This window comes from Paralichthys olivaceus, chromosome 15, assembly GCF_024713975.1.
Source record: "Paralichthys olivaceus isolate ysfri-2021 chromosome 15, ASM2471397v2, whole genome shotgun sequence".
Lineage (NCBI taxonomy): Eukaryota > Metazoa > Chordata > Actinopteri > Pleuronectiformes > Paralichthyidae > Paralichthys > Paralichthys olivaceus.
This window is the reverse complement of record NC_091107.1, coordinates 21,496,584-21,523,003: the sequence shown is the minus strand read 5'-3', so window position 1 is coordinate 21,523,003 and position 26,420 is coordinate 21,496,584. Positions and strand designations below refer to the sequence as shown.

At 41.3% G+C, this 26,420-nt stretch overlaps 1 protein-coding gene across 2 annotated transcripts; it reads left to right on the top strand.

The window, feature by feature from the left end:
• The first annotated feature begins 991 nt into the window (after window positions 1-991).
• On the top strand, window positions 992-22,969 carry robo4 (roundabout, axon guidance receptor, homolog 4 (Drosophila)). 2 transcript variants are annotated; one of them, XM_020085282.2, is made up of 19 exons: window positions 992-1,408; window positions 6,966-7,292; window positions 8,988-9,145; window positions 11,256-11,376; window positions 11,537-11,675; window positions 11,882-12,009; window positions 13,542-13,657; window positions 13,742-13,973; window positions 14,082-14,203; window positions 14,413-14,584; window positions 14,699-14,890; window positions 14,976-15,018; window positions 15,434-15,546; window positions 16,216-16,542; window positions 16,758-16,862; window positions 17,009-17,156; window positions 18,772-19,005; window positions 19,149-19,498; window positions 21,478-22,969. In XM_020085282.2, the coding sequence occupies exons 1-19, from the start codon at window positions 1,210-1,212 to the stop codon at window positions 21,657-21,659; spliced, it is 3,408 nt and encodes a 1,135-aa protein (XP_019940841.2). In that variant the 5' UTR covers window positions 992-1,209; the 3' UTR covers window positions 21,660-22,969. The 2 variants fall into 2 exon arrangements, with proteins under 2 accessions (XP_019940841.2, XP_019940842.2); XM_020085283.2 differs by lacking the exon at window positions 992-1,408 and adding an exon at window positions 4,688-4,925 and having other exon boundaries at window positions 21,478-22,962.
• Window positions 22,970-26,420: the final 3,451 nt, after the last annotated feature.

Genomic DNA, 26,420 nt, shown 5'->3' with positions numbered 1-26,420 from the left:
CTGTGGTGACGTTGTTTGTTTTCGGCATCGAACTGCTCATCAGTGGTGAAATAGAAAGTTGTGTTTGGCCACTCGACCTTGAGAAAAAAGGATTAGAGAAACAGCTTTGTCACAGGTAGAGGGCAGACATGGATGGAGATAGAACAAATGCCAAAGCCTCAAACTATCGACAGAGTGTTTTTGTTTACAGCAGCTACAGCACGGACAGAATCCGCAGTGCAATCTGTGCAAACCCCGGGAGTCCACTCAAACCAGACAAAACGAAATTAAAGCAGAACATTTTGACAAGGTTGACTTGGTACTTTTGTTTTCCTCTATAGTGGCGAGCCGAGATGATGTATGAGACTCATACTGTGCAGACAGACAGCTACAAATTTGCTTGGCTAGTTGACTGGTGGGAGGTTGGATCGTGGTTGAGTGAGGGGGGGGGTTAGCTTGAGTTGTCACATTAAAGGAACCAAGTGAAAGAAAGAGCAGCTTTTGTCTTGTTTGAAACTGTCGTTTGTATAAAAGAAACACAATTCCTCTGCTCCGATCATTTACATCTGAAATTGAGCATAACACAAAATGAAAATTAAAATATGAGCTTGTGGAGCAGAAATAAATCTGCTTCTGACATTTCACACATGGTGCGTTTTGTTCAGAAATAATAGATGATAATATAATTTGTTACAAAAATGAAAACAGATAGTTCATTATTCAGTTTATGCATAAAAACGGTTCTGCTGCATTTGTTTAGTCACATTTGATTAATGAAACTGATGTGACTCGGGGAAACAAACCTCGCTGTGTTTCTGCCCCCCCCCCCCCCAACCCCCTTGTCCCATGCTGAATGAATAGCAAAGACAAGACAGTACCCCTTGGTCCCCTTCCCCTCACTATTCGCCCAGCATGTGGTCTGAAACTTGTTTTCTGATCATTGCACCCCCAACTTCTCCCTCCTCTGGAGAAAAAAAGGACCCAAGGAGGAGGGAGATGAGGAGACCAGACCAAGAGCAGCCTAATTAAAGAGGGAGGGAAGAGGAGCTCACAGCCATGTTTGAGGAATATGAAGAAAACATATTGTTGAACTATCACCAAATAACAGGTGGTGCTTAGGACAGGTCACGAGCTTAGTTTGCTGATGGTATGGATGGTATGGATGGTATAGCGGAGCTGCGGTGAGGGCTCTGGTCTTGCATCTGGGAAGTGCTGACTCGTGGACTGAAGATGCGGGTCAGTGCCTGGCTTCTGTGTGTGTCCTGGCTCTTCACCTGGGCAGCGTATTCACCGAGGTGCAAGTGCCAAGACATCTGTACATCAAAGCTGGGACTGGACAAGAGGTCAAAGACCCGGGTCAAGGAGCATGTTCGTCACAGTGTTGGACACCAGCACGTGCTTCACAGGAAGAGGCCACTCCGCAGAAAAGGTCCGTTCTTATCCCACACAACTTTCCGACTGCATGCTCAGATTACTGTATTTTCATGACCTGGGTTTATAGGTATAGAAATTGGAACTTATGCAATAAAAGACCTCCAGTGAATCTGAATCACTAAGATCTGCTGCTAAATGGAGTCATTTGTCCGAATAGGAAATTATTTTGGATTATATACATAAATCTGATAGATTGTTAACATGGGCATACTTCCTTTCACCCCACAGCTTAATGTGTAAAAATTATAATAGTATTTGCAAAATGAATATTTGGAACTAACTAATCAAAAAAAAAAAAATTCTCCTCTATAATACTTTGTTTCCTTAGATTTTCAAAGCAGAGTTGTTATAAAGTTAAATATTGTAATTGCAGAAAAACAGATACACATTAGTCTTGATTTATATGTTAGATTAGCTATATATAAATTTTTTCACCATAAACCTATATTCACAGTCAAAGAAATGTACAGTATCTTATTTTATTATTTGGGCAGCAAGTTGACAAAGAGATTTAAATCACTGTTAAACCAACTGCAATTTGGGTGAAGTGGTGCCGTCAGCACTGTCAATACAGTTGAGGTCTCACAGACTCACTTAAAAAAATGCCAAACACTACACTTGGATTAAATTTTCACTGAGGAAAGACGTTATTTTAAGATTTTAAAATGTTCAATTGTCCTTTCACTGGTGTAGAGAAACAGTCTGCCTAAAACTACAGTGAGAATCATTATCATGCTTCAGCTTCTGTAAATGAAAGATTAAAATGTGTGTAAACAGAACATGACACTGATCAGCTCACTTCTAAAATCTTTATCAGCGTAAGAGACAATGTAACGTGGAAGCTCTGTAAAACAGATGCCTATTTAACAAGTGGAGGAGAATTAAGGCAACATAAATATGATAGAAAAAGCTTGTTGCAGATTCACAGAAAAGTTTTTGCTGTGATTATTTTAATTAAGTCAAGTCACTAACTAATAAGCGGCTAAAACAGAGGTGCGTTACATTAGAGCACACAATGCCTTTGTGTCTAAACTAGCTTTAAATCAGTCTTTCATGTTCACAGTGATTGTTTATCCATTTACCAATCACAGTTGAATTACACTCAGAATTTACTCTGAAGTCACTTTTTATCACATTCCTCACCACCACTGACACATTCTTTCTTTCTCTCGCTCCATCCCGCCCTCTTTGCGCGCTCCGACACTTCCCCTGACCTTTGGTCCAGCGCCTCAAAGAGGTTCCTTCCCTCACCACATCGCAGCCCAGCGCCATTCCCATGACTTGTGTTTAGCCGGGACTCATCCTTCATCCTCTCTAAAGCTTTTGTTGCCGACTGAAAGCTGGCCGATGCCGGGGCCATCAAGCCCGAGTTGTTGGATCAATATAAACATCCATCACTTAGCCCCGGGTCTTTCTGAGCCTCACAATGAACAGTTCACTAAACAATGCTTTATTTATGTGAGACATTGGAGGGAATGAACTACTGGTAGTCCACTTATTTCCTGGCTGCTTTTCCTTTGCTGTGATGGGACTTGGAAGTAACTCTGCCTACTTCTTATGCTTCATACCATCACATCTTACAAATACACAGAAGACCAGTGCTGCACTTTTAATTGTTTTTGCAGTTAGCAAACAAAAGATCAACATTAACATTTTATAGAGGTATATAAGGTAAGATATCAGTGCAAGTTCTTCATCAGAAAAGCCACTAATTAACAGCAGAGGAGCTTATACCCATTTTTCTAGTAAAAACACTACATTTAACATCTCATTGGCTTTTGAAATGGCTATTTCCAGTGTGAAGAAAGTACTGTACATACTTTGAATGTTGTTTGCTACGTTATGTGGAACCAAGCAAAGATTTCTATCTACAGAGTTAAAATATTTTTTTGCAATCCCAGTGATTTCAGATAAATATAATAAACCCACTCATGAAGTGTCTTATGCATCTTTCAGCTTTCAGTAAAATATACTAAACCTTTAGACAGAGACCCCCTTGTGAGGTCATTGTATGGGCGAGAGACACATAATTTCCTTCTATTGTTTAGAAACAAGAGAGATTCTGAACTTCCTGCCTCATGGAAGCGTTGACAGATCTGCTGCCAGAAATCGTCAAAAAACAAACAAACTCCAAGATGGGCCAACATATACAGACAGCAAAACAAACTGTAATACACCCACCTCAACTATTTGTATTGACTTTGATTAGACAAAAACTTGGTTTTCTGCTCATTCACAGGGAGCATAGTTTGATGGTATGCGATGATGTTTAAAAAAAAATGCTTATAAATGTAAAGGTTCAGTGGGTAGGATTCAGTGACATCTAGTGGGGAAGTTGCAGGTTGCAGCTGTAAGCCTCTCACATCACCCTCCCCTTCCAAACATGAGAGAGAACCTGCGGTAGCCTTCAGCCGTCATAACTCAAAGGTGTTTAGTTTGTCCAGTCTGGACTACAGTAAAAATAATTTTGGGCTCCGTACAGAGTATTTATATATAAAGGGTCCATTCTAAGGTACAGAAAACAACAATTTGTACAATTTAGATGAAACAAACTAGTGAAATCATCATTAGGATTATTTTATTTTAAATGTCTGCCAATAGATCCCTTTCACCTAAATCTTACACACTGGACCTTTAAACTTTTGTGGTCTTCTGTTGTGTTTTTTGCAAAACAATTGATAAAGATTTAAGTCAAAAAGTCCTACCTGGAACGCTAAATGTAACTTCCCTCTAACTTCAAAAAGCAGAAAAATGATCAAAATATAGTGTTCAATTGATTCATCATCCAGTTCATCCCATTAGAATATTTAACTATCTATGAATTAATTTCAGTCTACACTTTCTCATCCTGTATTTATAGGTCCTATTCCTTTCCCAGTGGTTATCTAATACACTGTCATAGTACATGTGTACAAGAGCCTCTGTCTTTAGTTAGTCAGTTGTTCTACACTGACTTGTGACATAAATCCAGAAAACCTTAAATTAGTCCAGACAGGTTCAGGTTGTCAAGCTTTTGACAGACAGCTGGAAAAATACAGGAAGCTTGTGGTACTTCCTTCAAATTAAAAATATGAAAATTCGTTTTTTGGGAAAAAAAAGAATAAAATTAAAAGATTAAACAGTAAAAAAAATCAAACAAAATACTACTTTGAAATAAAGATTGGGTTTATAGTGTGTAAAGTGCAGTAAAGTGGATTTATTTTTGGTCAGGATGTATCTTATTTTGAAAAAGGTATCCGTCTGTCTCTGACAGCTTTACCCTGTGTGTCCTCGGGACAGAGCAGAAACACTGAGTCACATGTGGGACAGAAAGACGTGTTGTCCGTACATTTAGAGGAAAATGATTCTGGATCGTATAAACAGTTTAATGGATGAAGAAAAATAAACAGAGTGATATACATTCAGCCTCTTAGTTAGTCTGCTAGAAGTTAATCATCCCGTTACTTCTGAAAGTGTCTGCTCGCTGATAACGATGAGGATTCTGTTGTCGATGCTGGGAGTCTTTCTGTCCGGTAAGTGCATTGGATTACATTTTAATTATATACTCATTTAAAAATATAGTATTATAAATACAGTAAATACACAATGAAGTATCATATTAAGTTGCTTTATGGCGTCAAGTCGAATCAACCTTTACTTCAGGTGTAACTAACATTGCATATTATTGTATATTGTGTATATACAGTGTTTGACCACAGAAGTTACACACCAGGCTTCAGATTCAAAAGACGTTTATCGTCATGCAAAGAATGAACACCAGACAATTTCACAATGTGACGATGTTTCGTCGCATCTGACTCATAATACAGGAGACAGATACATAATAATAAAACATGACTTACAAATAGAATAGTTCTAAAGACAGCATCAAGTGTAAATTGTTCACACAACACAGTGAATCGAAGAATTTCGCTCATGACAAAATGTGAGTGTATTGTACACTTTCATATTACAACACCATAGATTGCAAAATATATATATATATTTGAAGTGTAAAACAATAAATATCAGTAGATTGCTCCGTAAAACAACTGAGTGAGTTGCAGTTTGTCTCCTGAATGTCCACTTACAGTTTTGGGATCAATAATTTCTCTCTTTTGGATAAATCTTCTCCACTTGGGCTTTCAGCTGATCCTTTGTTATTGACTGGTTGGTTTATGTAAAGTCAGAAAAATACTGATAAATACAATTTACTAAGCTGACAGTCAGATTGCTTGTTTTATCTGCAGAACAGTGTGATAATAGACATATTTACATTAGAAGACTGAAACCAAAGCAATAATTCACATTTGAGGATCGTTGACTTGTGAATTCTGTCATTTTGCTTAAAATCCATTACCAATACGTGTTCTGTTGATGGAAATCAACTACAGTAAACTTTTCAAGAGGTGTGGCTCTTGCCAATCAGTGGGACAGGAGATGTTGAGGTGTGTGGCTTGGATGCGGCCCTTTCTTTTAGTTTTAAAAAACAAATAACGTTGTTCACCTAAATCCTTTGGAACGCGTTGATAATTGTGTTTTCATGAGGTCTGGAGAGTGAGAAGTGTCCTCATCCTTCTTCCTGAGAAAATATGTTGACAATGACGCACTGATGTTTTGGCTGCATCCTCTTTTTTTTTTTTACTCAGAATGTGAGGAGACAAAGTGACAATCAGGTGAAACAGGCTATTGTCAGCTCTAATGTGAAGGCATTTCCAGCTATAGTGACTCGATGACCAGCCAAGCCTCTTTTTCTGTCCCTGCCAATACAAGGCAGCCAAAACTATTTGGCCAGATTACAATGATCTGAATTCAAATGTGAAATAACACAACATTTTGTTTCACACAATTCTTAATGTTGTTAGCCCATGAACATCTCCAGACTTTTGCCTGTGTCTTTTCTCTCCTTTTGGCACTGTTTTATTTTAAATGGACGAGGCAGCATGCACCTCTTAAACACTCGTAAAGAAAGTGTGAATGAGAAAGGAAGCAGCAATTAAAACTTATAAATCTTCTCCTAAATCTAGTTAAACTTAACAGCTTTTAGACACAATGTGATTCTGTTTTGGAAATATTAAACTTTGCAAACATTTGGCAGTAAACTTGAAGGTCTTTTGTTCTATGCGGATATACAGTGGATGGGGAAGTTCCAGTTGGCTTTTGTTGTGGTTGATGTCCCTGAGACCTCCGAGCCTCCGCTCCTGTCAGGAAGCTGATCACATTCTCCCAGTTTCCTTCAGCCTGGTCATCCAACTCCATGGGAAGTTTAAACAATGGCATTCCACTGCTGCTGGCTGCAAATAGACCTTGTTTGTTGGTGGCAGGGTTGAAACACATTTGTTGTGGGTGTTCTGTTGCCAGTTAAATAAACTCTGGGGTGATTTTATGAGATACACGCATTCATAATATGTTTTTTGATCTGTCAATAATTCAACTCTCATGGCAAAGTATGAGGATCAAATGGAATTAAAGTTACATTTCCAGACAGCCTGCTTTAGCTTTCTCTGCTTTTCTACATCAGATTAAATAGAACCACAGCATACAGTAGCTCACTCCATCTCTATTCTCCTCAGGTTCCAGAATTCATATGGAAGAGACCCCGCCCCGTATCGTCCTCCACCCCTCTGACGTGGTAGTGAAAGTTGGGAATCCCGCTTCCCTCTCCTGCCGTGCCGATGGCAGCCCCAAGCCGACCATCGAGTGGCTGTACAACGGTCAACCCCTGGATACAGTGAATGGAGATGGGCACTGGCAGTCCATGGTTCTGTCAGAGGGCAGCCTCTTCTTCTTGAGTGTCGGGGGGGGCAGGCGAGGTCAGTCACAGGAAGGTGTCTACACCTGTGTGGCCAGGAACAGTGCAGGGACGGCCACCAGTCGAAATGCATCACTGGATATCGCAGGTAAGATCAGTTTCCTCGAAGTGTGTTCTACCTTTGAACATATATATATTTGAACTATCAAATCAAATTACACATTAACAGATTGTTGACAAATACGATTACACTCATGCAGATTCTGAATACACATTTGTAGATTCCTCTATGTATTTGCAAATCTGAGCACACATTCTTTTATAATTATACAACTGAATATGTACACCCACACAGATTGACATGGTGTTACACAACTCTCCACACTCAGACACACACACACACACACAATGCACACACACCAGAGAGCTGATGGAGATTCATGTTGTGACAGTGACAGAGGGCCACAGTGTCAATGTTTGCTGGGCAGAGAGTCGCACTGTGTGGCTAATTGACCTCAGACCCTCATTGTTGACTTATCTGTAAAACAGGCAGCTTCTGCTGCAGCTTGTCTTTGACTTTTTATGAGACACAGCTCAAAGCTGCAGCGGAAGGGACAGTTTACATAAACTCTTTGAGCACAGAAAGAGACCAAAACAGCAGAAATTTTAAATTTTAAGTTGAAACAATTGATTAATCTATTGACAGAAATTAAAGAAAGACATTTCATGATCATTCAATCAAATTTAATTTTTATAGCCCATATTCACAAATAACAATTTGTCTCAGGGCTTTTACAAGGTGTGACATCGTCTGCCCTTAACCCTCAACAAGAGTGAGGAAAAAAAAAACTTTAACAGGTGAAAAAGAACGTAGAAACCTCAGAGTGCCACATGTGAGGGATCCCTTGCTTTCTCTATGACTTTTTGGACTAAAAGGACAGGGGAAGACCATCTAATAAAGCTGTGGAGGGCGGGAGTGGATGAACCCAGTTACAGAGTAACGGCCCGCACAGGACGCTCTGAAGTAAAGCGAATGCGCCCACAACAAGCAGGGATCATATCGTTCATTTCATTGGTTGACCAGTGGTCAACACGACACCTGGCATTCTATTGGTTGGGGACTTTTGACAGAGTTGTAACACAAAAAAGTCCAAGAGCAGAGGAGAAATCTGAGAGCAGACGATTCCCGAGCGCACAGAGAGCAGCATGGAGAAGGGCTGAAGCTGGAGAGCAGGAAATCCATGCGAGCGACAATATATCTGAGTGCAAGCACACAGTTTGAGCAGAAGCAGAGCAAATTTAAATGCAAACATGAGCTATTTGAGTGCAAGGGCAGAGTTCTGATGAAAAGTAATGCACAATCTGAACATAAATTCAACAAGTCATGCCTTTGAACTGAAAGACCACCCTCTTGAATAAAGAAAGGAAAAAACCTCCATATTAATAGTCTTTAAAGGCTGGTTTACTGCCGGACTTTGTAGCTGGTAATGAGGTGAGCCCAGTAAATCACGGAGATGTTTGGTTGGTGGTGATACAGTTGGTGCTGCTGGGTGCATGATTACGAGTGTAAGTTAGAATTGTCTATATCACTGTGGAAACAGGGATTTGAGTTGAGGTACAAAGATGTGATTTGACATGGGGCTCCACAGTGGCAGTCGTGTTGTCACTGTTTTGATATGGTTTTTGATGGAAAAACATTATGTTAGATAAACACGGAAACTATGAGCATGTGTTTATTTCATATCACTTCATCTAGCTGATGATGTATTCATGAATATTCATGGTTCTGGATGTGACAGAGGCCTGTAATTGTGACCCAGCTGAGACGACTGTGTTGTTCCAGCGTTGCAGGAGGAGTTCAGCGTGGAGCCTAGTGATGTGGAGGTGGCAGAGGGGGACGTGGCTGTCTTAAACTGTGGCCCCCCCGCCGGACACCCTATACCTAACATCAACTGGAAGAAGGATGGCTGGCCGATTAACAGCAGGGACCAGCACTACACTGTAAGATGTCTCTCTCTCTCTCTCTGTTCATGACCTCATGATATATTGCAAACACCTTGCACCATGTTTGCAAGCATTTTTGTTAAGGTGATGATGATGAGTTTAAAAAGGGAACAGCCCAAAAGTAAACACTGACATTAGTAAAGAGAACTACACATAGATATGATTCAACTCAGGTAAATTATATTCTCATTCAGATTGAAATCAATGTAGCAGGAGCTGGTGGGAAATAAAAACTTCAATGTGCTCCTGCCTAATTAAAATCAATGTCCCAGAATGCATTTTAACAGGAAACAATCTGCCAAAAAAAAGCCAAAAGAAAACATGTCCATAGTGGGCACAGTTCAAGGGAGGCAAAGACACTGTTTGAGGTGTATTAGAGTCAGAAGTTTCAGAATTTTAATTAATTCATGTGTGAAAATGTTTTAGATTCATTGTGACTTTACAATCCTGAGTATATGATTATCAGATGACCATCGCGAATAAACATCCTTTAAATCAATATGAATATATTAGAGGAAAGATGCACATATGAGAATGATTACAGTACATTTTTGAAAGATCCCTTGTTTTTTCTTGTTTTTAAGAAATATTATTAATTCTATATTATTATAGAATGAATCCCCATCCAACACACAACCAACCCTACCCCAACATCCTAACATGGTTACAAAATTAAGGACAATTAAATAATACATAAATCATGAATGCACCTTATGACACCATAATTACACCCACAGTAACTAATGTAGACAGAGAAGACTGGACTGAGGTGTTATCTATTGGTCATTTCAGTTCTTCATATCTTTCAAGTTGTAAAAATAATGTAAGAAACTCACCATTACATATTACATATCACTAAGCTGAAGCTTTTATCCAAAGCAACTTACAATGCCTCCTAGAATTTGGACTTACTTCCCTGCAATGTGTGTGAAACAGTATCTTTCAGCCATCTGATGTGAAAAGGTCTTGATCATTTCAACTTTAACAGAATCAGGTGTCTTGCCAAATATGTTGTGAAGAGAGTCACATAATGTGTGTTAGATGACCATTTTGCATTGACAGGGCAGCACCAGGCTGTGCATCAATGGTGATCAGCCGTGTGCTTTATTTAGAGATCTGAACACTGCCTCGCACAGAGAGCGAAGGCTGAGACAGACCCAGAAAATGTCAAACAGAGTTGCTGAAGGTCCCTTGTTTAAGAAAGTAAGATGTCTGTTTCTCTTTTAGATCAGGTACAATACTGTCCATGAAGTCCACCACACAGAGTCAGAGCTTTGAAAAAAACGTATTGATATCATAATGTCTGTGGCCATGCCCGGGCAAAACAAATATATTTTGTAAATGCAGTCTTCCACTCTGTCCCAGCTGCCCAGTCACACCTCCCTAATGCTCTCCTAATCCTGTGGTCACGTGTACACTCCCCTGGCTGGCTCTGACGCACACAGACACTGTGTACTGCAGGGGCAGCGGGCTGACCACTCAGGCACTGGACCTGGAAGTTCCAGCACCACGGACAGCGAAACATTCCAGATGATCCAGAGTTTTGCACTGGAACCAGAACCAAGGCTCTGGTGTTTAGCTTCCACCAAATCACCTGAATTTCATTCTCTATTTGCCTTATTGGAGAGATGACTGACCATCATCTACTGCACCTTTCCAACCTGATGGCTTCAAATATTTGTATAACTTTTTCTTCAGTTTACAAAACAGTCCCATATGTTGGTTGTTGCAGGTTTCAAATTTTCACATTAGTAAAAGTATCTGGAACATTTCAAAGAGTTGAAAAAATAAAAAATAAAGCAACTAAGATTCACTTTAAAAGACAAAGGTGTTGCTCATGATTTAAATGACATGGGAGCAGCCAGTTCACAGAAAATGAGCATGAAGTGGCCCACGTTCTCTCACCTTCCTTGGACAAATAAATCTAATCTGAATGGAGCTAAATAAATAGTGACCTCAAAACTGATTCTTTAAAATCCATCAGCTGTATAGAGCAGCTGAAGATCACATGTAATATTTAATTGTACATCATATGTTACACTGACAAACACACGACATGTGAAGCCGATGCATTGTGACCTGTGTGTTTTCTCCTCCTGTGCTGCAGGAGCTGAGCGGAAAGCTCATCATCGCTCCTGCAGGGAAGAACCACTCCGGTGCTTATGTGTGTGTGGCCAGTAACACTGTGGGAGTGAGAGAGAGCAGAGCGGCTCGGCTCTCTGTGATGGGTGAGATTCATTATTAGCACTTCAGCATTACCAGTTCTTTACCAGTGTATTTTTCAATTATTTTATTTTTATTGCGATAAGGGATCTCCCTCTATAAACAAAACACTCAGGCACGGTACGGTAAAGGACAGCACTGAGTTCTTCTTCTCTTCTGCTGCAGCCAAGCCTTCTCTGGTGCTGAAGCCAGAAAATGTGTCAGTGAGGATGGGGGAGTCTGCCCAGTTCTACTGCCAAGCTAAAGGTGACCCTCCACCCTCTGTGCTCTGGAGCAGAGAGCAGGGGCCACTTCCTAACGGCAGGTACATGTGACAAAACAAAGAAATACAGTCTCCATTCACTTAATGCCTGATCTTGACACAAGATGTATTGATTTCAGAAGGTTGCCTCTCTGAGCTTACAGAAAGTTTCCTCACAGCTTATTTCTTTCCTGACATCTAAATTTTAGTATGTTCCCAGATCTCAGGGGCAGTACATTTGATACTAACTGTCCTATATGCAAATACAGGTACCTTGTAAACCCAGACCAGACTCTCCAGATCCATTATGTGACAGTCCAAGATGCTGGGAAGTACATCTGCACTGCTGTAAATGATGTAGGTGTGGTCACTGCCAGCGCACAGCTACAAGTTGAAGGTAAGATGAAGTCTGAAGCTTGAAAATAAAATAAAAATTGTTTGTTAAAATGTATTTGAAAACTTAATTTGTTTCATTGTGAATACTTTGTGAATACTAGCCAGACATTTCACGTAACACTCAGATTGAACTGATGAGGGCTGCAATGACAGACTGGTTAATGTACTTTTAGGGCCTGATCTACTAAGATCCCAGATAAAGATGCTAAATTGCACGTGCATTTTAACAGATTGCATGTTCGGTTGGTGGGCGTTTGGCAGGTGATCTACTAAAAATAATTGCGGAAATGATAACAGGTGCAAACATGGTAGAGGCAGTAGTATTTAAATGAGGTTTCCTCCATGGAGCATTACAGAGAGCAGAGTGACCACAAGCTCAAAGTGTAATTTAGTGCCATGGAATTGGAGGTGTTAGTGGAAGAGGCAAACAAACATGTTGTTGAGCTACGGCTAAGAAATATTAATATAGCTCAAAGAAACACGATACGGGAGAGTATCTGCGAGAGAGTAAATGCTGCGGGTAAAACCAAAAGAACAACCGATGAAATAGCATAAGAAGAACAAAAGAAGAAATATGTCATAATAAAACCTGGGTAAATAAAACAGGTGGGGGGCCAGTGCAAGAGATGCCTCTGACCAATATTGAGCAGGAGGTGCAGTTCACTGTGGCACTAGCGCTCAGGTGCGACACTCGGGCCATTGTAGCGTTAACCAGGCAGCGGGTCTGCTCTGTATCTGGTCTGATGGCCATCAGGGCCCTGGCAAGAGGGATCGAAGATGGGGTACAGGCAGTGGGGAGGTCTGTCAATACAAGCGGTCCCACAACGGATCAGCTGGGGAATGGAGAGGGAGGAGAGCACACCGGAGGAGATGAACGCACTGGCAACAAGCACAACATGCGAAAAAGAAAATCCCCAGCTAAAAATGTCATGTTGGCAAAAAGAGACCTTTTTTTTTTTTTTAGGCTTGAGGTAAATGTTTTGTTCTTTAGTAGCTGTGAAGCTCAGTGTTGTTTGGCTGCAGCCATCTGTGCTTAACGCTGTGCCGATTAGCAGCTACCTTTCAAACGTACTAAATATAGACAAAGTCACAACCACCGCAATTATTTTCAGGCTTTGTAAATCCCACTGCATGTGCTAAATTAAAGTATTTGCTTCAACTCCTCCCAATATTTTGCCAATATTGCATGTTCATTAAGGCAAACTACTAAATGGACAGCTAGTGTTATTCTGCACACAATCCTCAGTGCGCACCGATCAGCTTGAATATTTTTTTCGGGTGATATCCAGTTTAACACGTTTTAAAACATGCAAACCTTCAGTAGATCAGGCCCTTAGTTTTTTTTAAATAGGAAATGAAACTCAAGGGACGCTCAAGACAAGAATTGTCACTGTTGTGTTTCATTAGCACAGCCTTCAGTGGTTAAAGTGTAGATCAGTACATGGCCTAAGCTCAAGTGATTAGAGCAAAAATTTTGTTTAAATTTGAATCAAATTCTAAAAGATAAATTGTAATAAAACTCTTTTTTTCCAGAGGCTGCCATCACCATACAGAAAGACCTTCACAAAGAGCTGTCCACCCTGCGAGTGACTCTGGAAAATGTCACCATCATGGCCCCTGGGTCCAACATATCCCAAGTACAATGGAAGGTATGGACATCTTTTGCACAGGGTTTCAGAGAAAGCATGAATATTTCAGTTCTGTGAACCTCCCTGTTCTTTTTCTCTGACCAGCTCCAGGTCCTCCCGGCCAAGCCACATTACCTAGATGGCTTCGAGGTTCTCTATCGCTCCCTGCTGCCTGCTAGCTCCGACTGGGCAGCAAAGAAGGTGACACTGCCCAGCTTCCAGACTCAGGTGGGCCCTTTAAAGAGAGGCTACAAGTACGAGTTCAAAGTTCGTCCCTATGGGAGTAACTTGTATGGAAGGGAGAGCAACACCCGGCACTTCAGAGTTCCAGAGACGGGTGAGAAATGGTTTGATTTGAGAATATTCATGTCCTGTCTTGTTTCTATTACCTACACGAGTACATATTACAGCCACGGTGAGATAATAGTCTAACTTAATTACACAGTTCCCAGTGCCTCTCCGCTGGCTGTGTCCATCACAGTGATCCACGAGCTGAATAACACCATCCACCTGAGCTGGGAGCCTCCACCTCATGAAACCCACAATGGTGTCATCCAGGGATACCAGGTAAAATAACCTGAGACACTCACAAGTAGTTTCAGCTCCTGATTTCTGTAGGTTTGTTCATTTTCTAACATATTAATTAACTTTTTTTCTCATTATCTCCTCAATATCTGTGTGATTTGTATTTCAAACCATGAATACAGACACTTTAAACATTAAATAAAACATGAATGATTCTAGGCTCATGTTAAGGACACGAACTCTCTGCTCAGGTGTGGTGTGTGGAGTCGGAGGAGCAGCAGTACCAGAACTGGACAGTGGACAGTGGAGAACACAGCCTGGATATCTCTGCTCTCAAAGCAGGGAAACGATACTGGCTCACCATGGCAGCTGTCAATGGAGCCGGAGTTGGAACACCGAGTGACCCCCATGGATTTGTCATCAGTGAGCATAAGAGCACTGTTAATCTCCATATCAGCATAGTGCACTGATAAAGCGGAGTCTGTATCCTCAGTGTGACGCCAAACTGATTTCATCTGTTTCCTGTTTGCTTCTCAGACACACAGATAGGGGGCACCCCTGAGTCAGACAGCCTCAGACGAAATCTGTCTCAGGTCCTGCTTCAGGACCCAGTGTTGATCGGAGTTATTGGCGCCCTCCTCTGGTGTGTTCTGATGGTTGCAGCTGTCTACCTCTTCAGACGCCACAGCAGGACAGGCCACCTCATACCAGGACGTGGCAAAGCAAAAGGTGCATATTTTATCATTTTAAAAGCTAATTATAAAAAATAACAACAAAAGTGATGCTTTAATTGGATGTTCTATTTTTTTCCTAGGTTTGCGCAGACTGGCCAGTGAAGATCTCATTATTAAACACAGGTACAGTGAGACAAAAGCTTGTGTTAATAAATGAGGTGTACTGTAAAAAGTCAAGACATTACAGTGATTAGAATAGATTCAAACAGTTTCATGTACATATTGTGTCTTCTTAGATACTGTATTGTATTCTTTTGTTTGTCATACACCAGTGAGAGATACCTTTTCAGTCATACCTGCATTATTGGTCAAGTGGATATTGATTCCAATCAGTTATTTACTAAGTGATAATCAAGTTAATTTGGTCTTGTGTGGTAACCTAACCGCTTCAACCAACCCAGCATCTTAATAATTTTTAATTCAGATTGAATAATTCATGGATTCTAAAATCCACAATTCACTTCAGTTAGTATTACACTGTACAAAGAAGAGTGTCTTATAGTTCATTTTGGTTCAATATGTGTATCCTCTTTTAAAGCATGGCGGCTCCAGACTCCCCATGGATCTCTGGAGGCTGGAGACCTGCCTTCAGCCAGAAGTATCAGGACTTATGGGCCCAAGGTCAAAAACATCCAGGAATCAGGAGCACGAGTGAGTTACAATGACTGATGTTGGACTAAGCAGGGGTTGTAATGCTTGACGTACATGGTACTAACTCTAATCTATGTAACTGATGTGAGTCATTAGTAAGAGGCTCCTTGGGGGCTTACACACTTAACCTGTTCAGCTGTTGCAGTGTGTCCAGGCTGGTGTGAAAGCTGTCAATCAAACTTATTTTCAGGTGGTCTTGGTCTGCTGCCATGGCGATGTGGTGGGTTTGTGGTGTGAAAGCAAACACATGAACCACACTCTCTCTCACCTGTTGTGAATAAATGAAATACTATGGTCTATATTTATGCAAGGTTTTTATTGGTAGCCATGGTAACATATTTTACTAGTCTAATAAGAATTGAGTTAAATCAGGGAACAAATGATATATCACACCTTTTTATTTTGGAGTTGCTCATGCAGGATCGTCAAAACTGTCCAATCATCTGTCAGTCCAATAACTTTACTCACAGCTCTTGGGTCATTCAGAAGTTAATGTGAACGTGAACTGAAAGTTAAAAGCCACTGTTGCTTGTTCTGAACATCAAAGTGATTCTACAGTTTTACATATTCCATCATTTCTCACATACAACTTGGAGATGAGAACAGTATTATCATAAATATGTGCTGGGACTGCACAGTGACTGTAATCACTCCTCTATGTTTTATTAGGTCTCCCAGTCTCATCCAAGAAGGACCCCGGCCGTCTGGACTCAGTTGTCCCCATTGTGACCGACAGCTGCGGAGTTTATGGCACTTTTTACGTGGACCTGATGGGAAATGGCCTCAAGACCTTCAACAGTCCTGGGCCTCGCCCTAAAATGCCTCACGGCCTGCCGCATCAGCAGGGAGCTGAGACCATCCAGATATTCCCTAAGCCTGTCGCAAAGACCTTGTCCCTTGGCAGCCACGAGGTGCTGCCATGGAAACAAGCCATACGTCCCCAGCCCAAGATGGGTGTGCTGAGAGAGTCATGGGAAAAAAACAACAGCAAGCAAGGTGAATGGTGTTCCATAGTTGAGGATGTAATGTCAGTACCACTGTTAGAGTTTGTTAACAATATTTTCATCTTCCTCCTTTGTTTGATTCTGCACAGCCATGTTACTTCAACTCGTAAAACATAATTGCAGCATATTGCTGCGCACTGTTTTTGTTCACTATAAATTCAACATGGAATATTTGACAAATGTGTCCACCCATTCATTTCCCCCCAGAGCTGCATGCAGTAAACAGTGTCCCCACTGTGCCAACCAGAAACCAGGCTTGTCCCTCCAGTGCCTACAAGCAGAGACTCAGTCACATACCACCAGGCCGACATGGTATGACTGAATCTACACACTGACTTTATGTCCACACTCCAACTCTAGTAATAGTTGAGGTTGAACATGTACAGCAACACAGATAAAATAGTAATAGTTGGGTATCTATCATTAGTAAGTGTGATTTATTTCATTTGTCTCTCCAGGTGGATACCCAGAGTATAGTGACGTTGCTGGCTGTCCTCGCCTGCTGCATTACTCTGCATCAGTACACCTAGTGGACATGCTGCCCCCACCACCACTGATGCCCATAGACAACACCATGGACACATACAGCCTGACCTCCGATGAAGGGTGAGACACACACACAGCTCAGACTGCGGCTAAAGAGCAGAAAAGAGACGTCGCAGCTGCACTACTAATTCCTCTGCGACCTTCTTCAGGTCAGATAAAGAAGTAGTTTAATAAGAGTGCAGCTCGCAGGAATGAGGACAAATAAGATTTAGGAGTTCTGAATTGATTTGGCTCTTTTACTATTTGCTTTAGTGGAAAGAGCCAAGTTGGACTTTCACATGTGTTTTTAGCTCTTTACAAACTGTTTCTAAAGAGATGAGCGTAGGCCTGCAAGGTGCTTCACATCTACTACTTGTATGAATGTGGTTCGATCCCAGTCTTTCCAGCCTGCACACCTAAGTGTCCTTGGGCAAGATGCTGAACCCCAAATGGCCTTGGCTGCCCACAGATGCACTGTATGAATGTGTGTCTGAATGGGTGGGTGGCAGTCACCTGTGCTGTAAAGCGCTTTGACTGGTCATCAAGACTCTATATAAATATATAAATATAGACCATCTACCATTTATGTTCTCCATCTTGTATGTTATGTGTAAGTTCACGCTATCAAATTCTATATAATCCACTCCTGCAGCTGAGTGCAGCTTTAATACAAGACAGGCCTGCGTAGCATTATTTCCTTTGTTTAGAAAATGATTGAACGCCATATTTCAAGAATTAGATTTGTTAAACCAGGTTTTCCTGCAGTACATTCTCTCATACAGTCTTCCTCATGTGAGTATTAACTAAGAGTATTAATTTAGTAAAAATATATGTGAGTTAAACATAGGACCAGCTACGACACCCATCAACATGTTGACATTCTGATCCAGGAATACTCACTAGTCATTACCGCGTTACTGTTGACCAACTCAGCCTTCATTTAGATCTCATGATATCTTCACTTAGATGTTGATGAATTAAACAAGCTGAAGGGCTTTGGGTGAAACTGATGATCCTCATGAATTGCACCAACAGCTTCCATGAGATCCCTGATAACATTTTTTGCAAAGAGAATGTCTAACTCATGATCTCTGTTGAAACTTGTGTTGTAACCTCACAACAGTTCACACTTTTCATGTCCTTATTAATCTTTAGTAAATTAAGATTTTGTTCTACATAGAACTGCTACAAATACACAAATGTATTTTAGTTATCTTTGCTAAGATAGAAGACACGTGCAGTGTGTTATATGAATCTTCTAATGAGGAATTAAGATTTATCACACCCAACGTGAAAAGGGCATTGCATGAGAAAAAACTAAGTAAGAAAAGAAACAATATGACAGATTAGTTACAAAGTGGCAGGAACACTTTGACAGTGATGCAGAACAGACTAAATTCCACAAAGCTGTCTTTTGTCTCTGGTCGTCAGAGCCTAAGGTAAGATCAGTGTCCAGCCAAGAGGAAGTCTGCCATTTTGTGACTGGAGGGTGTTTCCTTTGTACAGAGCCAGGCCACCTGCGTATTCTATTTCCAGTCTTTACTCCTAAGATAAGCTACACTGCTGCTGGCTCTAGCTTCATATTAAAATCTACCTCTTGATAATGTTTGTTTGAAATCACGAGTAGTGACGCATTGTCATCATTTAGAAGAAAGTTGGCCAAAAAGAAGACATGTGTCTCTTGCATCGTCCACAGCTCCAGTCGCTCCACAAAGCTTACAGTGGACATGGGCTCCCTCCAGTCAGTGTGTGCTGAATCAGGCCAACACGGGCACCCAGGACTCACCGCCAACAGTAAGAGCTGCCCCTCCTACAGCCACCTGTCTACTGCATCATACTCTATGTCCCTGGACCCGGACCATGGAGGCACACTGACAGCTCAGGAAGCCACCCAGTACCTAGAGCTCAGTCCTAAACCAGAGAGATGCAGGTAGGATATGGAGCAGATCATTTCTACACAACTTGAAATGATCTTGTGTTTTAAAAGTAGTTAATGTTAACAGCTATATGTTTGTATTGTTCAGTTGAGAGCACATCTACTAAGCTCACCTCGTTATCACTCTTTGTGAACAGTGCTCTGCCTGAAGAGCGTTCCCTCCTGTCCCACCACTTCTCCCCTAACCTGAGCTACATGTGCGGGCCAGTACACGCCACGCAGCTGGAGGATGACCTCGCCACTGATGAGATTGAAGCGCCACCAATCGGCCTGCGGCGCGCCCGCCTCCAGAGCACGCCTTCCTCCTGCTACAGCGAGTGGGACAGCTCCCTGTGGAACACCTGGAGCTCGGTCATGGACAGTGACATGACCAGCACCCGCACCAGCCTCATCAGCTCCGTGGATAGCTGTTACACCACTGACAGTGCACACTTTGCCCGCTTGCTGGCTGTGGCAGCAGACACCATGAGTGGAGCCTCTTTGTCAGGTAAGCACAGGAGGAAAATCTGTTGGAATATCAGAGGAAGCAGAGTGATATCTGTCATATCTTTATCATTTTGGACATGGAATCAAAATGTAGAAAAAAGCTGTTTGGTGATTAGATTTGGTGTTTTTGAACGATGGGAATTTTAATTTAGTAATCCGCCTTAGAGTTGACATCGACTTAGACGAAGAGAAAAATTTCGAAAAATCGCCACCTCGCTTGCACAGGGTAAAAAAAAAACATTGTGGTTACCAGTGGACACAAATTTGCAGGTCTGCCAGGACAGAGGTGGAGCAAATATCAATCAAGGCCCGTCTGAGTTGTAACTGATGACCTGTCTGTATTTTCAGCTTTTGGAGCAAAACACTTTTCAACCACCTTTTAAACCACTAGTATCTGTATATCTATCTATACACATTCACAGATATATCTAACCTTTTTTTTAGATTGTATCTGCACATGTACAAATTCTAATACACTTTTAAATGTCATAACCAATCAACAGATTTTCCCAACCCTAACCTATCAAACTGCCTCACAATGCTGGTATTGGCCCTCATAACTGTAGATAGACATGCACACACAAACAGAACTTGTTTTCATGCTGCTGCTTCTATTTTGTCAATCAATTTGTTTTATTTAAAAGTGTCAAAAAGGAATGACGTATTTTAGAGTGATGCTACGCAGATAAGAGGCTCCTGTCCTGTTGTGTTTAATGCTTTCTGCCACTAGATGGAGCTCTCTGTCAAAGAAGACAGACTGAAGACAGCAAACCTGTCAAACACAACCATAAAATTCAATACGCAAGTTCATGATATGTGTTCTTGTCCTTCAAGACTATAAAGAAAATGGAGGTTGCATATTCCTTTCCAGTCTGTGTGTGTGTTCACCTAAGACGTCAGTGTATGTCAGTGGTTGTTCATTTGTCTGTTGCTTCAAGAAACACAGACATTCAATCTAATATCTTAGGTGGAACCAGGCAATTACTTTGGGCCTTTCAGTAAATTGAACCTCCAGATGAGTCATCCTTCCCCCTGTGTCACTTCATCAGTCACTCTGTTCTCCCTGCGGGCACCATTCAGCTTTTTCCATTTGCCAAACTTTCACTTTTGTCTGTTGTCTGCCTCTGCAATTTTTCACCCATACAGCAGAACACCGTTAGAAAAAAAAAGGCCCTGTGTTTTTTCTTTATAGCTTCTAAGGTCTTGACACGGTGGGGGCAGTTTGTATGTCATTAGTTCACATGTCAAAAGTTTTGATGTGAAATGGGTGTAAAGCAGCCCACCATGTCTGACAGTAGAGTCCGAAACCTTGGATCACTACTCTGACCTCCTTATCTGGTAATGACATCTTGCTGATCCGGAGCTGTAACCAGTTTTCATCTCTAAAATCGGGGGAATCACATGTATTTAAAAAGGAATTAGGTCACTTGGTCATGTTAGTACATGTTAAATGTGACTTGCGAAGTTTTTTGTTATTGAGCTAGGCTAGGAACATATAAAGCTTTACAATTCTCCAAAATCTATATGGTTTAAATATTCATGAACTCTCCACACGGAGGTGAGGAGTTCACCGTCAACCTGAGTTGAAGGTTAAAAACAGCTTGTTTCAGACTGGGCCTCAGTGTAGTTCTCTGGCAGGCCCACTGTAGGGAACAAACTATTATTATTTGTGCACAGCTACGTCCTCTGTGAAAAGTGCCAGAACCTTCATAATCCAGAGAGGGGCTGATGTGAGATGGCACTGTTAGTTCTGCTGCCTCAAGGATATTAGAATGGTTTTATTTTCAGAGACAGACAGCTGCTTCAAAGCAGCTTCTAAATTTGCTTTTCCTCCGAGAGTCAGCGTGAAAGGTGTTCCTCAGAGGTGTGGAAGTGTTTACTCATTCTGCTTCTCCAGAGGCAAAAAGGTTCTTGTTTTAATATAATTATCCTCCCTGATATTGGAATGCATTTCAACATGTCATCCTTCTCTGCGTTTAGACTTTTCTCCGCCGGCCTCCCCCCTCAGCGCCTTGTACCCGTCGTTTCACGCAGAGGGCGACTCATTCGGAGAGCCGGAGCCTGTTCCTGCGTGGGATTGGAGAATGGCCTGGGTGGAGGAAATGGAGGCTCAGTACAGAGCCCACTATCCCAGCAGAAGCACCAAACCCTTCAACGCTTAGGGACTCTGCGTCATCAAACGACACCAGGGGATCTTGAGAACGCCAGAAGTGCAGGACGAGGACGGGGCTCAGACACGATGCTGCAGCGTTCATTGATTTACTTTAATGAAAGTGCTGGAAACAATATTGAAGTCTGAGTCAGTCAGAGGTCCAATGTTTTCTCACACACAAAGAAAGAAATATGTCGAATCGAAATATAATTGCAGCTCACTCCTTGATGTTTGGAACACCTCTGCCAGGAGATGCACATCTGCTGTTATTTGCCTGTAAAACCTTTCCCAGTTTACCTCAGGACAGTCCGCCTACTATTTTGCATCCTTCAAATGACTTTCACTGAGTTGCTAGTGTTTTCCTCTCATTAGAGGAGCGGATAATGAGACACTTCCCTCAGGACGCTCTCAGCCAGTGTATTTTGAAAAGACCAGACAGACACAAAGACAGGATGCAAGACAGCAGTCATTAGGCAAAAAGAAATACAGCACTACACACTTTTTTTTATTCTGTTCCAAACACACTGCAGCTCAGTGATTGTGTACAGATTTGATTCACTGACCAAATGTAAATATGCAGCTTATTCAACAGATGTTATTTAAAGAATTATAAACACTTTCCAAATCATATACTGTCTTTCTGTTTCACATTCTGAGAATTCTTTTTATGTCATGCGAATATGTTTTGTCTTTATGCTCCCTGTCCACTGTTTAATGTTTGCAACTTAATTTATAGTTCAGAGTCCTTTTGTTCGCATTTATTTGAACTAATTTAGATTCAACCTTTAACCAAGTTGAATTTTAGATATATATATTAAATACAAGTTTAGCTTAGTCTTTGCATGCTTGCTGGTTTTTATATTTATAAATATATACATTTACTAATGGCTGTAGAATCAAAGTTTTACATTTTGTAAGAGTTTGTATTTGTTTTTGTACACATTACGTTACAGATGTGTTTTATAGTTTTGAATAAAATCTTTGTATCGCTTGAAATCAGTTGCACAGTTAGCAGGAACCTAAACTTTCTATGGAGGTGTCCGAGTTGAGCTGTAAAATAAAAGCTCCTGCTGTTACAGTTAGAAACAATGTTCAACTGAAGGTAACATCATTGCATTTTTTTAACTCGTGGCATTTGAAGTTTAAAAGAAAAGTAACTCTCCACACGAGGACTGCGATGTTAAAAACACCTTCACGCACCCTTCAGATGATTTAAGAAGCTCTGACACGTCCACCTTTCAGGATGTATTTGCAGTTTCTCGCGGGGGGATTTTCCACTTTGCCGCTGGAGGAAGTGAAGTATCTTTAAATTCCACACTGTCCCTCTGCGTCCTGTGGGCTAGGTTTTAATTGACCCTGCTGTTCTTAATGGCTATGTAGAGCATGAAGGTGATGTTTAGACCTCATCTGTTTGGCTTGACTAGCCAAGGCAAACAATGCTGCAGAGCCTGATAATGGATTCTAATTACAAACCCATTGGAGAGAATAATTAAACCTTAATCAATGGTTTGTTATTACAAAAGCGGGATCAGTGTAATTTTAAACTCGGTGTGCAACTAATATTTCTCTAAAGTAAAAGCTGAGACTTCCTCTTGTTTCACCCTGATTAAAGCAGATTATGTGTCTATACTTGTTCTGATGTTATAATCAAACATGGCCTGACTTGTATGAGTATTAGTGGGGGGGGGGGGGGGGGGGGGGGGCTACAGCAGCAGCAGATGCTCTTAAAGTAAACCTAATGTGATTTCCTCAATGACTTTGTGTTCAGGATGAGTGTTTGTCATGCAGCTGCAAAGCACAACATGCTCCTTTTCCAAAGTAATCCATGTCTTGTATCTGGGTTACTCGGGTCAAATGGAGAGTGGGAGTGTCGAGCTAAGAAGTGCTTCGCTGTCTGTTTCATTTATAAGCTGCACGGGAGCAGCCAAGCCAGAATCAGAATTTATGTGTGGAGAAATAAAACCCCCAAAATGGTCCATAATTACTGGAGCTCAAAAAATACATGCAGGAATGTGAGGTGCAGGGGTCATTTATTTTTCCTTTTCAAGAGGGAAGCAGGATCTGCTCAGTTCAGACAGAAGTTGGGGAAGTTGTTCATGTCTGTTCATCACATTCTGATGATTAATCAGCCCGTGTGATTTGCAGTTATTGTCAGAGAACGTTGAACAGACCTGTAATTAGGAGTAAACACATGAGGACATCACACAGAACTGACTTTGCAGCACAAGCTTTGAACTGCCGAGCTATCGCACTGTTGTATTTACAATTTATATATGCAGCAGTGCAAGTACTGGATTATGTGCGTGTGTGTGTGTGTGTGTGTGTGTGTGTGTGTCTGTGTGTGTGTGTGTGTGTGTGAACTGGACTGCCAAAGGGATTATCCTTCATCTGTCTCTTTTCACTAAAGGCCATATGTTTCCACATGAAGAAGCCCCTGGCTCCACTGTGCGCACACACACACACACTGACCAACCAGACCACACACTATAGAGGCTCACACTAATGAATCAAGCACTACTGTATTTCTGCTTGTTTTATTAGTCCATACACACACACACACACAGACACACACACACGCACAAACACAAACAAACGCACACACACACACACTCTTGCCCTTGGGATTTGTGCATCACTGATTTTGGTCTTTGCCAAAATACCTTCTTTATATAGCATGTCAGCAAAACAATGACCCATATTAGACATGGACTGTAACCACACACACACACACACACACACACACAGATTTACTGCATGTCTTTTCTAGTCTGTGATTTTACTAAATGGATAATTACCATTCTAAGACCAGACATAAAACTATGGGCAGCCTCGTATGTGTGTGTGTGTGTGTGTGTGTGTGTGTGATCTAAGCTTCCAGTCTTATTACACACCAGCCTGTCCAACATCACAGGCTACGACCCTGCTCATGAAACTCGACCCTCTTCAGCACTTTCTCCGACAGTCAGTGTTTGCAGCGTGTCGATGTGAAACCGTTTAGCAGTTTTGTTGGCTGACATTTGAATCCTCAGGTTGTCATGGTTAAAAGACGCGGTCTTTTCTCTCAGTCGACTGACTTTACTGGCACCAATGTGTATAAAATACGATGGGACTTTATTGATCTCTGGGAAAATGAGGTTGGTTTCACAGCCACTAACGTAACAGGATTCTACATGGGATCAAAGCAAATAGAATAAATGAACACAAATGGATTATAACGTGAGGAGGAACATGATACAGACGCAATATTGGGTTAGCAGATAGATCATTTCCAAACCAGTGTGCACGGGAACATGTGCACAGTGCATTCACAGCAAATTGATTTGATACCTTGTTAGAAATAGTACATGCTAATAGAAAGCAGTGGCACTCCAGTTAGCGAGATAACAGCAGCTATCTCTCCCTCCGTCACACAGGCAGCAGCTCCCACACTGACTGACAGCACAGCTAGCTGTGGTGTTGCATGCTAAAGTGGTAATCATTCAATTAACTGGGAATCAATGGCGCCCGTATGGGTGATCTGTTTCATTATTGCCCTGTCACTCACACAGGACCAGTTGACCGCCTCAGCACACACACACACACAGACATACACACAAACACACACACGCACACACCCATTCACAGGTGTGTTTCACATTAGCACATTTATTGGAAGACTGGACTCAGGACCCCGCATTCATCCATGTGTCCGTGTTCGTTTGCATTTCCTTTTAATCCCATTGTTGCCGCCCTGAGAGAAGCACGTACCTCCAAACAAACCGTCTATCAGCTTTGCGACGGCTGATATTTCAGAAGATGTGATGAGTGTTAAATGTTTGCCTTTGCTCTGACTTATTTTTTTATTTTTGTAATCTTGAAAAACACAGGAGACGTTTCTCAAACCCTGAGGAGATATTTTATTCTTCTGAAAATGCCCAAATCACCAAACTTGGGATTGCTTTCACTTGACAGCAACGATGTGTTGGATAATGGCAGAGTAACAGTGATGCTCAAAGTGACAAAGCAACCAGGAGTTTGAATCAGCAAAGCTTCAACTAGTTGGGAAGTGGAAGGGATGTGACACTTCTCAAGTTGAGTTTATGTGATAACAAGAATCAGCATTAACAACTATGAAGTTGTATTGATCATTAATTCATTATTAATGATCATTATAGAAGAGAGTGTGTGTCTGGTAAATGGAATATGGTGGCAGAGACGTCACTCACAAACACAACCACAATGAAAACGAGCGGACAGGGTGTTGTTGACAGTAAAAGCAATTGGTTGTAGTTTCTTTCTGTGGTCAAGTCGTGGATGTTTCTGAGTGAGCCGTCATTTGTATAAACCTGGACTCGCCAGTTGCTGCTTAGAATTTGATGCCAGTCTATTTGAGTTGTTACAGTTCAGGTACTTGTAGCGTCCAAAAAGCAAAAAACGCATCTCAGAAAGAAAAAGTTCAGAAGTCTGCTCATTTCGTTGTCAACATCCGTTATCGCTCACTTCCGTTGTGATTGTGTTAACGTTGTGTGGCTCTGGTAGTTGCGCTGCAGCTTTTGCTTTCATGTTGTGGCTTTTCCAGTTGTGTTGTTACCTTCGCATTCGTGTTTTTCCATTACGTGTTTTTCATCATGTTGAAGTTAAAAACATGGATCCATGTTCATACTGATCTCTGTCTATACTGAGTGTATACAGTATATAATCCACACTGTCTGGTGGAACTTTAAAAGAAGATGATAAAAACAAAAGGGTGAAATACTTTTACAATTATAAAACAGCACTTAAATGTTGAATG